The sequence below is a fragment of the Galeopterus variegatus genome, unplaced genomic scaffold, assembly GCF_000696425.1.
Source record: "Galeopterus variegatus unplaced genomic scaffold, G_variegatus-3.0.2 Scaffold2645, whole genome shotgun sequence".
Taxonomy (NCBI): Eukaryota; Metazoa; Chordata; class Mammalia; order Dermoptera; family Cynocephalidae; genus Galeopterus; species Galeopterus variegatus.
Window position 1 is genome coordinate 258,994 of NW_007728756.1, and position 13,537 is coordinate 272,530.

Below are 13,537 nucleotides of genomic sequence, written 5' to 3' on the forward strand. Positions count from 1 at the left end.
CTGCAGACCCCCCACCCCCACCAGCTTCAAATGACAGGACAGCACCTAAGACAGCTCCCAGAATACGAACATTTTCTGACATGTGTTTGAGATCACTGATCCAGGGAAAAAACGGTGTGTTTGTATTCTCCTCCTGGAAGAAGAAACTACTGTGTGGATTTCACAGCAGTAATGAAAAGGGTTTTAATAATAGTGGGACATCTTTCAAAACAACAAAAGTGCTGATTTGAGTCAGTTTTGTTGCTTTTTTGTAACCCATCCCTACAAACTCCCAGGACAACCATGACTTTCTAGGACCAAAGTTCTATTGTTACAAAGTCAACATTTTCTGATGGTAAAGAAGGCTTGGGACTCTACAGCTGCTTTCTGTTTTCACCAAAGCAGTGGAAACAGCTAAATAAAATCAGTGAAATCCCATTTGCACAGGGTGTCTACAAGGACGATGCCTAGAAGTACAGGAGCGGCCAGGTTTGGCAAGTATGAGAACAGCCCTGCTCACCCTGCCTAGACCTCCACATGTCCTCAAAACCACACAAGTCCAGACAGTATCAGCGCTCACTTGAGAGGCACTCAGTGGGTCAGGTGGGGATTCCAGCTCGAAACCAAAGCCTGTCTTTGCCCAGCAGCAAATGGGACACCCACCTCTCACCAAAGGAAGATAGACCACACTGGTGTGCGTGTCCCCTATATCAGATACCTCATGACAGTCTGAGAGTTGGTTTATGTTTGGGGAGCATGGTATTAACAGAGGACTTTAAAAAAAAAAAGATTAAATCTGTGCGTGTCCCCTATATCAGATACATCATGACAGTCTGAAAGTTGGTTTATGTTTGGGGAGCATGGTATTAACAGAGGACTTTAAAAAAAAAAAGATTAAATTCAGAGAAGAATATTATCAGTCAAGGAAAAAAGGATCTGTGCTCACATGAAGGCCACACCTCTCCATCCCAACTCCCTCCTTCAAAATTCCGACTAGTCCCTGGCGTTCAGAATCAGCTGATGCACATTTCCCCTGATTCAGACCAGGTCCAGGCAGAATTCTGAAGCCTCAAAGGCGTCTATTATTCAACCACACACCCTAATAATACACTGAGGTAGACTGTGCTGAAAAAAAAATCATTACCCAACATTCACCTGTTTATTTTTGTTTGATAAAAATGTACATGCGCTCCATGTTTTACGAAAGTGATTTTTAGAGTGATTTTATATATTAAAATAAATACTTTTCCCCCTAATATAAGAAAACCTTTCAGAATTAGAAAAGTGTGAAATTTGCTGCTAGTGTGGTATACGACCACTACAGATGTACTACAAAAACAACAAAATACCTAGATCTACGTGTTTGTTTTTTAATTTACGTACAGACCCTCATATTTACAAAATAAATTTGGCGAAAATAATTTCTGTACTCTTGCTTCTTGTACCCGATCACCGAGGCTCCCCAGCAATATTTTACATGCCGTCATCTCTCAAATCATATAAATAAGATAGCAATAAACAATTGGGATTTGTGTCTACCTGTGTTCTGAATCAAGAATTGAGAGGGCCTGGAGGTTGCCATTTTGTCTCTATTCCGTTCTTAAGCCCACAACTCTTAAGAGAAGAAGAGAAGGAAGCAATCAAAAACTTGTGAGAAAATGCACTCAGGGATAACCCGTGGGTGATGACTTTTGATGAACCAAAGTCATGAGTTCACTGTGTTCTCTATTTGAGCAGCTGTGATTCTTTTTGCAAAGAGAAGAAACCGAGGATTCACACCCATTCGGAAGTTCTCGGTGGTGTGAAGGTCTTTAATAGTGTCGCCTCCAGACTCTACCCTCTTAGGGGTCGCAACATCGTAAGCACCTGAGAATTCTGCTCAGGCACCACACCTGGCTCAGCTGAGGTCCCTGGGCACAGAGCAGCTTCTGGGAGTTCAGTACTGAGGATGTCAGATGTTCCAAGGATGGGTGGGACCAAAAGATATTCTGGGTGCATCTTTCTTTATATTGCTTAGTGTTCTCAAAGTCCATCCAGGTTCTTGCCCTTTGGGATCTGACTATTGCGTTTGCACGATAACTGTAGGACGTGCACACCCAGGAGAGGAAACACCACGTGAGGTACACACAGCGGACCAAGAGACGAACATAGGTGTTCATGGAGATGGGCTCAGCCCTGGGTAGCTGTGAGCTTATCTGAGCAGGAACCTTCCAGCAGACCTCGGTATCCAAATCAGACCACCCATAAAACCCAGTCACACGCTCACTGTGGCCTCACAACGCCCAAAAGGGTTAGCAGCGAATGTGGCTTAATTCCCAGAAAATGGATGCCTTTAAGACCAAACAAAGAGGTCACTTGGGTCTCACTCGAGGGAGACCACACAAACAGACCAACCCACGACTCCACCCCTCCCCAGGAAATAGTCAATAACTTATGAGGCTAATGCTGAAGATTTTAAAAAATTAAATATGTTATAAATATATTCTCAAAACTCTTTGTCATTGAAGTTGGGTTTTTTGTTTGTTTTCTTTTTGCACTTTTTTTTTTTTTTTTGCCCTGGCTTTATTTGGTCTTGAAAAGATCCAAGATCACTCCAAATGCTCCTCCCTTAGCTCCTGGAAAACATTTTTTCGCCAAAGTGAAGTAAGAGAAGACACCTGAGGCTAGACTTCTGACACAAGAAGAATCTGTCGAGGGCACAGTCTCCCAGTAAATAAGAAAGAAGGAGGAAGGGGAGCATGAGTTTATGCCCTTGAGAACAGCAGAACCTTCACAAGCAAATTCCCAGAGCATCCACCAGCACGAACCCTTTGCACACGGGCACACACACGCGCGTGGACACCCGAGAGACGCGCGGGGCTGCAGACCCTTATCAAAAGCATCAAAGCAGCAGCTATTGGTCAATTTGAGGAACTGATTTTGTGAAGAGGAAAAAAATCCTTCAGCCTGGATAAGAAAAACCTTCCTGAAGCCCACCCTGTAAAGCTTGGAATTCTGCTGGAACAGGGTTGTTTTCTTTTCTTTCAAACTTTTGTTCCACACACAAGTTTTATGTTTTATACTGTAGCTCAGTCACCAGCGGGGGGCGGGGGGGGAGGCAAGAAAAGATTTTTGTAAAAACAGGTGCTTTCTTTCAATCTACTAGAAAGAAAGAAAAACAAAGAATATCCCCGTCGGAAAGTGTGGTTGCCAAAAGGGCAGCGGCTGTAGAAACCCCTTCCCCTCTAGGTTCACAGTTAAATCCTCTGACAACTAGGTAACTTGGCAAACAAGTGTGATTTAAGTCCTAAGGGGAACAGAAATGTATAGGAACGATCTCTGAGCTCCGTCTGACCTTGGGGTAGCATTGTGAGAATCCTGAGTTTTCTGGAGGCTTCCAAACCAGAGGCAAGTGAAGACAGGAACCCCTTCCCCAAACGGGCTCTGTTAGGAGGGACTGGAGCGAGGCAGGGCCAGGGCCCGCCCGTTTCTCTTGCCTCCGTTCATGTGGGTGTAGGGGGCCTGATCCTCATAGTTCCGTTTGAGGCCCAGTGACGACCCGCCCTCCCGGCCCCCAACCTCCTCTCTCTGACAGTGTGAGGACTGGTCCAGGGGGACACTTTCCATGTCCTCAAACTCCATCTCCAGCTCCTCGTTCTCGGGTGCCTTGTTCTCCTCGCTATGGAAGAAGGAAACTTCTGGAAAGCTGGGATGCAGGTCATCCTTGAGCAGGTTGACAACCTCCAGAAAGGTCGGCCGCATCTTAGGGTTGAACTGCCAGCACATGCGCATCAGGTCGGTGCTGCGGGACAGAGGGACACGTCGTGATGAGTCTGGGGGCCCGGCCACGCAGCTCCCCTGCCCCTCGCTCCTGCAGCTGACACCCACAGATGGCAAGTGCTCGCATCGGATGGTGGCCACATGTGCGGGCAATTGTCAAGCAGAAAAGGCAATTCTAGGGATGCCAGAAGACGGTTTTGAAAAGAAAGCCAAAAGGCTGTCTCATCCCCAAACCAGGTCAAGATGGGCATCTCCTGAGCAGTGCTGAGCATGGTTCATCACTTTATACAACGCTGATTTTTTTTCCCCCCGTTTGGTACATTTCACAAGGCTTCATTCCTACCTAGGACTGCTTGGAAAGGCTTCCCTGTGCCCACCAACAATTCTTCTAGGTTTAAAGACCCTTAGGGATGGGACGCCTGGGACCTGGTGGGTGCAGCTGTGTGGGCTGAATCTAGGAAGCCCACTCTGAGTGGCCATGGTCATGGGACCAGCCCCTGCCTGGTGGGCCACACCGCATCTGCCCAAAGGAGACATGCCGGTGTCTAGCACCACTCAGGACCCCATCCCTGCATCCTCATAGGCTGTCCTGGGACCTCCAGGCTACCATTTTATTCAGCCCAAAGCACTCAGAACAGGAACTGAGGACTTGTGTTTTCAATTTTACCTTTTCTCTCCCCTCTGTAACAACTTCTAGAGCACGAGTTGGCAACTCCAGCCCTTGGACCAAATCCAGCCCTCTGAGTGTTTTTGTCAATAAAGTTTTATTGGCACACAGTCATACCCATTCATTTATGTAATGTCTATGGCTGCCTTCAAGTTACAACTGCAGAGTTGAGTAGCTTTTACAGAGAGCCACAAGGCCCACAAAGCTGAAGATATTTACAATGTGGCTTTTTACAGGAAAAGTTTGCAAACCCCTGCCCTAGAGCCTACTTAATTTCCCTGATACTGGCACTAAAGCTGGCTGCTAATTGGTACAGCTAGGAAAAGACCTTCATGAGACATGTTTAGAAATACTCTGCTCAGAGTTTCTATTTCATACTTTTTTAATGTATAAAGTATCTTCATACTAGGTTTTCTAAGTTGATGTTTTATTCTTTGGGGGACAAAGCATTAAAATGACCTCCCTCCATGAATTTTCAGAAGGGCAAAATTTTTTCTTAATAAACATTGATAAAGGACTTTATATATAATAAAGGCTCATTGTTGAAAATCAGAAAACACACAAAAATAGAGAGAAAATACAAGCCACATACAGCTATATGTGTCTCCTTCAGCTATAACGTTTTGTCTTTTCTATATGGACACATTTTCAGTGGTAACAGATACGCACTTTTTCCACTTAATACTTTAACTAAGCTTATCCACTGAGTTATAGCATATTTGTGTAAGCACAATTCGAAATTCCAATTGCTACGTCATATTAATTTATCAATTTACATAGCAATTCTCATATTGCTGGACATGTAGAACATTTCAACTTTTTTTGCAACTTTAAATAATTGTTCTGAGTAGCTATTACAACAGAGCAATAAGAACGGTTATTTAGTCATATCATTGCTAGCACTGTAGTACTGATTATTAAAACTCTTTTTCTTCCTTTCTTTTTTTTTTTTTTTTGTGCCAATTTTGGAAGATACTACTTTTCTTTATTTACTCTATATTTAATGGACTATTACTGAGGATAAACAATTTTCCAAATGTTTAATGACATGGATGTGTGTTGTCCATTTGATCCTACAACAAAAATTTAAAACAAAAATATTTGGGGGGGATATGTAAGTGTATAAAGAACAAATAGTTAAATATAAGTCTCTCTCCCACCCCAGTTCCCCTGCTCCCTTTTCTTCAGGTAAGCACTGCTGTGGATTTCTTGTATGACCATCCAAAGATATGATATGCAATAAAAGCATACATGTAAAGATATAATATAAAACACAAGTGTGCTTATACATATATGATATGTAAACATAAGCATGCATGTAAACATGATATGCAAATATGTGTGCCTGCAAAGATACAATATGCAAACACAAGCATACATATAAAGATATGATATGCAAAGACGCACATGCATGTAGACATATTTCATGCAAACAAAAGCACACATGTAAAGATATGCTTGTTTTGCAAACAAAACACACATGTAGACATACAGCATGCAAACTCAAGCATGCACGTAGACATACGATATGCAAACAAAAGCATACGTGTAAAGATAAGATATGCAGACAATCACATATAGGCATATAGCATGCAAACACAAACATACATGTAGACATATGTATGCGAACACGTGTAAAGGGCAATGCCTTTTTAATGAACAGCTCACACAGTGCACACCCTTCTACACTTACACTCTCTCTGGACAATTGTCGGGTTGATCCAGATACCCTCCATCCATGACAAATTTCAACACCTGTTCATTAGACAGGCCTTGGTAAGGCTGCTCCGCTAGGCTGGTGATTTCCCAAAGGACCACGCCGAAGGACCTGCCAATGACATTGGAGAGTACTAAGAAAGAAGCCATTAAAACACACACCCTTACACACACAGTGTCATGCACACACATGCACACTTTCTTGGTTTGGTAGAACCTGGCTGTCCAGTTAATAAAACAATTAATGCTGAAGGTTATAAATGCCTGTAAGAGTAGCCATACAAGGGTCCTCAGAGAGGACATCACCTTTTTTTTTTTTTTTTTTTTTTTTTTCTTGGAGTGGCTCACCTGCCCAGGTGTGTGCTCACCTGCGCCAGGTATGTGCTCACCTGGGTGGCGGCCAAATCCAGTGAAAGCAAATTGTGAGGGTACTCATGGGATGTGGAAGAAGAGGATGGGCCACAATTTAACAGGAGAAAAGAGGAGGTACCACGTAACAAAGAAGTGATGTTCTGGCCCGAAGCTTGGGAATCCCATTCTCAAGAAGGCTTCCTTCCCACCCGCACCATCACAGGCATCCCAAACTGAACTTTGGACTTTCTCCAGCCAACCTGCTGTTTCCCCACCAGTCACCCAGCTGCCCGGCCAGAAACCCAGAGTTGGACCCTCCTTTGACCACTGCCTTTTCCTCAAAGTCCACATCCAAGATGGCAGCCGTCCCGCCCGTTCTCCCCCCACATCTCTCTCTCATCTGACTGCTCCTTTCCATTGCTCTGACTCTGCCCTGGCTCTTACCCGCAGAGTCCTTCTTTCACCCTGACCCCGACAGCCCACTGCCCATGTCCGTTCCTGCTTCCCATTGCTAAAGTAGGATAACAAGTCATGAACAGAATCACATCCCTTCCTGTTCCCGCTGGCCACTCAGGATAACATGTTGCCATGCCTTGCAAGACCCTTCCAGGTCCGGTTCCTGCCTCTCTCCTCAACCTCACGTCTCGTGCTGCTGTACGTTCACTCTACTCACGCCGCGTCAGCCATCCTGCCAGCCTCACGGCCTTTTCATGGGCCATACCCTCCCTCTGGGATGAGCTTCCCCAGGTCAACTTCTGGTCCTGCCAGTCTCAGTTGACATCTGGCCTCCTTACAGAGAGAGGTCTTCCCTGCACTAGCCTCCGACCCTGATTTCTCTCTATCACGAGGCTCTTTGTTTCCTTCGAGGCTCTTTGCCCAGTCTTCATTATCTTGTTTCTATCACGTGAACTATCTCATTGTTTACCTAGAGCAGCACTGTCCAGGGGAACTTTCTATGATGCTGGACATGGTCTATACCTGCACAGCCTGATAGGGGAGCCACCAGGCTCAGGTGGTTATGAAGCACCTGAAATGTGCCCAGTGCAACTGACGAAGTTTTTATTTTTACTTAATTTAAATGCCAATGGTCACATGTGACCCTGCTGTGCTGTATAGTGCAGATAAAGACTGCAAGCTGCCCGAAGGCGCGGTCATGGTGATTTACTCGGGGTTGCTACTCTAGTACCTCCTGCACTGCCGAGCACATACAAGGCACACACATATTTTTTAAAGGAGTGAATGAGTGGGTGAGTTTATCAACAAGTGCAATTAAATGACAGTGGGAAGATCAGACCCCCATCCAAAGTCCTGTCCCTTTACACTATGAGAAAAGATTTAGTAACTTATTATAGGAAATTTCCTTCTTTTTTTTTTCTTTCTAACTTAAAACTTCCTTGACTGCCGAGCACATACAAGGCACACACATATTTTTTAAAGGAGTGAATGAGTGGGTGAGTTTATCAACAAGTGCAATTAAATGACAGTGGGAAGATCAGACCCCCATCCAAAGTCCTGTCCCTTTACACTATGAGAAAAGATTTAGTAACTTATTATAGGAAATTTCCTTCTTTTTTTTTTCTTTCTAACTGAAAACTTCCTTGTGAAATCAAACCTGGCCTAGGTCGCACATTTCAAAGCAGAAAGCCAGACGAACCTCCAATTTTGACGGTAAAATCATGGGCAACCATGCAGTTTCGAGCTGCGAGGTCCCGGTGCACGAACTTCTTGGCATTAAGGTATGCCATGCCATCGGCAATCTCTGCTGCCATCTGAATCATCTCTTGCAGCGTCGGGGGAGGGCGACCGGGGTTATTCTAAAGTTGAAACATGAGGTTGTGTTCAGTGATACTGGTGCCCGTGGCTGGGGGTGGGTGCCCCGCTGGGAACCTGTAAGCAGCTCACCTCAGCCTCTGGCCGCAGAGAACGGAGGAAGCTCTTCAGGTCTCCATGAGCCATCAACTCCATCACCACCAGCGTTGGCTGGCCCTTGGATACCACCCCCAGGAGGCGGACCTGCAGGGTAAGCATGGGGGTTCTTGGATGAGGATGTGTGGGATGATTTCAACTCACCGTGGCCTGCCTGTCTGATGTCTACATTACAGACAGCATCCTGTGCCTGGACGGACTGGTCAGTCCTAGTCTGGGGGAGCAAACAGACCTGCCCACATACAGTGACATCCCAAGGCAAATCCAGCCCCCTTAATATTTCTGAGCACACAAGGCATGTTCCTACCTCCAGGCCTGCATTAGTTGTTGTCTCTGCCTGAATTTCTGTTCCCTCCCATGTCCACATGGCTCAGTTCCTCATACGCTTTAAGTCTTTGCTCAAACATGCCCCAACCCTCCTCTCCCCTCTTTTTCCATTTTTCCGTAGCATTTTCTCCTAACGTGTGACATAATTAATGCATCAGGTTTGGAGTCTGTCTCCACCTGCTGTATTGGAAGCTCCAGGAGAGCAGGAACCTGCCACATCACAGGGACAAGAATGGGGCTTTAGGTACCCCATAAACATGCATGGCAAGGATGAAAGGACCCAGGGTCCCAAAGGGAAATCAACTGTGGGAGTAGAAAGGCAGGAAGAGTTTGTGCTGGCTTCAAGCGGGGACAGGAATGAGGGAAGGTGGAATGGGATAGACTTCTGCGTGGTTCAGGAACCAAGAAAAGAGATGGAAAATTCCAGAAAGTGATGGAAGATTCTGGAAAGCAATGGAAGATTCCAGAAAGCAATGGGACAGTAATAGAGTTTGGTTCCAGGTCAGGTGGGAGAGTATGGGATTGGAGAAGGGAGGGACCCCCTCCCCACATCTTTAGGATAGGAGGCTTAACAGGGTGGAGGATGGGCAGGGGTCCACAGCCAGTGTCCTCTGTCCCTCTGTGCAGTAGGTGGAGGTGGGGTGAAGGAAGGGGCATGAAAGGGAGCCTTCATCCTGTCTCTGCCAGACTCACCACGTGATGACAGGTGAAGCCCTTCATGACTGAGGCCTCATTGAGGAATTCGATCCGTTCTCGGAGACTGGACGACTCGTTGACCGTCTTCACTGCCACACGGGTCTCTGCCTCGCCCTTGACGATGTCCTTGGCATTGCCCTCGTACACCATGCCGAAGGAGCCCTGCCCCAGCTCTCGAAGGAGGGTGATCTTCTCTCGAGGCACCTCCCACTCGTCCGGAACGTACACAGAGGATGGAAAGACTATTTCTCACTTATCTACACAGCATTCTTGGCCGATCCCTCAGGGGTCCAAACTACTTCCCACCCAGATCCCCTGCAAATATTCAGGATGTGACTTGTGTGGTCCAGGACCTGGGCCAGGCATTGGGCATATAGCGAAGAACAGGACAGGCATCTGCCCCCATGGAGGGGACGGCAGAGGTTCAGGAAGGAGCCACAACCGGTCCAGTATCCTGGCCCATAACAGCTGAGCTGGGCCTGCATCCCCATCCTTCCTGTCTGATTTCAGACCCCTGCTACCAAACGATGATACTTCTCCTCTGAAGGTGTCATTTCGGCAAAGCGCTAATGGGATGGGGGACAGGTTGTAATAAGTTGGAAAGAAATAAATGGCCGCAGTACTTGGCAGCCTTTCCCATAAAGAGGTGGGGTCTATGTCCCCACCCCTTGAACCTGGGGATAGACTTGTGTTTCGCTTTGGTCAATGGGAATTAGCAAGCACAACCCACACAGAGACTGGGGACGGGCTAATGTCCTGGAGATTGCCCTTCCTTGCTGCAGGAACCCATAGAGCACCATGGAATGGAGCCTGGGCTACTGTTAGAGCCTGAAAGACCATGTGGAGAGACTGGAGAGGCTCAGCCACCCCCAACCGAGTCCCTGCTCAGGACCACCCAGCCTTCTGACCACCAGACGTGTGAGTAAGGCCATTCGAGACCACCCAGCATCAGCTGACACACAAGCAGAATGCAGCCATGTGAGCAAGCCCTTGAGACCAAAGAATTGCCCGGCTGAGCCCAGCCCCGGTGACTGACCCACCAAATTCTGGGCTAAAAAATGATGGTTGTTTTAAGCCACTGAATCTGGTGTGGCTTGTTACACGGCAAATGAGTCACAGATAATGCACAAAAGCCTCATAAGAAAAGCCAAAGTGGTTGGCTCCTGACTTTCTCTGAACCCTCACTGTAGGGACTGAATTGTGTCCCCCACAAAAATTCAGATGTTGAAGACCTAATCCCCAGTTCCTCAGAATGGGACTGTATTTGGAGATAGGGTCTTTAAAGAGATAATCAACTTAAATGAGGTCACTAGGGTGCGGCCCTAATCCAGTATGACTGGTGTCCTTATAAAAAGAGGAGAGGTAAGGACACAGACACCCACACAGGGACGACCATGTGAGGGAGGACACAGGAGAAGGCACCATCTACACGCCAAGGAGAGAGGCCTCTGAAGGAATCAGCCCTGACCATACTTTGATCTCGAGTTTCCAGTCTCCACAACTATGAGAAAATAAACTTCCGTTGTTTAAGCCACCCAGCGTGGTACTTTGTCTCAGCAGCCGTAACTAACTCATACAATCACTAATGGATCATGCAAAATCCTTGGATCAGATGAGAACTCTACACCCAGACGAACTCACAGGTGCTCAGTGGGGGCTCCCTGCCCCTCAGGACCCTGAGCCCGGACCCCTCTCTGCCTCAGAGACCCCTGGGCCTCAATTTCAAACTTTCACCTGGACATCCCTGTGCCCTCCGCCACTGCCACATTCCCAGAAGGAAGCAGGGCGGTAGGGTAGAAAGGCAGCCTGAGCTCCCATCCCCTTTACTGGGCATCTCAAGGGCAGCCCGAAGGTTCAGCTTCCCCATCTCTATATGTGGTAACGGCACCATTCCCAATCGGATCTATGGTTGCTTTCTCCCCATTCCTGTTTCCCCCACAACTTCCCACCTGCAATAACCACATTTTCTGTCTTCCGATGCTTTGAAATCTGAGGCCTCCCTGACCCTGGAGAGACAGTTTCTCCCAGGGTTAGCCAATTCCTAAAGATAGTAAAGGACCTGCCTTTCAAATGCAAGCCAACCAGTCCAGAGCCCACACCCTAAGCACTTCCTCTACCAGGCTCTCATGCTCTGGATCACTATCCATCTGCCCTAATCAGCCCTGGACCAGGCACCAGACAGCTGTGAACAGCCCCTATGCCCCAGAGCCTGCTGCAGTTCTCCAAAGCAGCCAATCCTAACCCTGCTGACCCTGCCTCACCTGTCCCTTCCCATGGAAACCACAGCAAGGGCTCGTATTTCCAGCTCGCTCCCTCTGCCTCCTGACCAACCCTGGTGCTTTCCTGTGTGGCCCTGCATGGTGGCCCTGCCCCCTGTTTCTAGGGATCTGTGAGTACAAACTTCTTCCTCATGACAGTCATCCCTGTGTCTGTGTGTCTTACAACACCTGATTAAAACAAGTCCCGGATACCCCAAAAACACCACCCTCACATCCCAAGGCAGCACCCTCTGGCCAATCACGTTCATGTCCTGAAAGTCACATTTAGAGTTTAGCTGCATGAAGCGCTTTAAAATCATGTCATCCAACAGATGCCTTCACCTCTGAAGGAACAGCCAAGCCTTCTCTATAGGCACCAGTCACTGCCCTTAGGTACAATCAAGGACAATATGGACGAGGTCTTACCCTCCCGCCACCAGCATCAACATCACATCCACGTTCAGCTGCCACCCTCAGCAGATGTGTCCCTAGCAGCCACCCAGCTTCCCACCTGCCCTGTCTTGTCTCCGGTTCTTGTCTGCCCCTAGTCTCCCATTTTGGCTTCCGATTCCCACCTCCCAGCTTGGACGGCAAGTTTGGACGTGGCTCTCTGGCTCTGACCCTCGGTGCTCTCTGCGGCCACACTCCCACTGCTGTGGCACGAGGTTCTCAGCCTCTCGTCCCAGCCCAAGAGTCCCAGACCAGCCAAATCAGCCCACCCAAGCAGGTGCCGGACAGCAGGTGTCCCACTGCTCACGGTAAGGTTTCTGCAGCAAGTTCAGACCGGTAAGCTCCAAAGAACTAGAGGGCTTTCCTTGGGCTCCCCAGGGTGTCACCCTCCACTCTCATTTGATGGTGATGGCAAAGGAAACCTAACATCAGTGGTCTGGGAAGGGGGCAGTACGCACCATCGCTGGCACTGAGGTACTCGGGGTTTGAAGATGCATACAGCGGCCCCAGCGGCCCATCCGGCTGCCTGCAAGAGAAAAAGGGAGGCACAGCAGTTTGAGATTCTCACGGGACTGAGGGTCTCTAGAAATAGGTTACAAGCCTTCCCAAAGCAAATGGCAACACTTATCCCAGATACAGTCTAAGATGGGAATGAGGAACCATTACCTTTTGAGGGGAAGCGTCAATGTGGAATACTGACCCCTCCCTGGGTGGCTTTTATTATAACTCATGGCTGTCCATGCAACACCTAAAAGCGAGGAACCATTACCTTTTGAGGGGAAGCGTCAATGTGGAACACTGACCCCTCCCTGGGTGGCTTTTATTATAACTCATGGCTGTCCATGCAACACCTAAAAGCTACTCACCTGACATTGTTCTGGGGCCAGCTCATCCCAGCTGCTGAGAAACAATTACTCAATGTTCAGGACATTTACAAGCTGGTTGTTAAACACAACTGCCATTAACGATTAAATGATATAAGCTAATGAGTAAATAAATTATACCAAAAGCAAAGGTCATAGATATTCAAAAATCATCCCTTCTTAACTACCCCACGACATTTTGTTACAATCAAAGCTCTTGAGGTTATTTACGTGATCTCCTTTATTTACATGACTGTACCCGTACAGTGGAAATCCCACACAGCAGTGAGCTGTCGTCATCCCCGCCCAGCTCCGAGCTCAGTGACATCACATCTGTCGCTTGAAATTGGCTGAGGTGGGAATATTTACACCACAGAAATAGTCAAACACTATAAATCAGGACTGGATTTATTGTTATGTTGTTTGTCCAGGCTTGTGAAAGTCATGGGAAAAATGTTAATAATGCAGATTAAACTTAAAAGTATGTCATGACAGAGCAAATAGCACAAATATTTTTTTAAATGCTCTGATATTTAAAAATTATT

The 13,537-nt window shown here is 47.2% G+C and overlaps 1 protein-coding gene across 1 annotated transcript in view; it reads right to left on the minus strand.

Annotated features, from left to right (window-relative positions):
- Positions 1–1,124: 1,124 nt before the first annotated feature.
- Positions 1,125–13,537, minus strand: part of LOC103598503 (insulin receptor-like) — a 16,106-nt gene continuing 3,693 nt past the window's right edge. The window contains exons 4-9 of the mRNA XM_008582497.1: positions 12,588–12,655; positions 9,419–9,663; positions 8,375–8,485; positions 8,127–8,286; positions 6,099–6,342; positions 1,125–3,760 (exon numbers count right to left, since the gene is read on the minus strand). Coding sequence (XP_008580719.1) covers positions 3,406–3,760; positions 6,099–6,342; positions 8,127–8,286; positions 8,375–8,485; positions 9,419–9,663; positions 12,588–12,655 — 1,183 coding nt within the window. The 3' untranslated portion in view covers positions 1,125–3,405. The remainder of the gene's footprint in view (positions 3,761–6,098; positions 6,343–8,126; positions 8,287–8,374; positions 8,486–9,418; positions 9,664–12,587; positions 12,656–13,537) is intronic.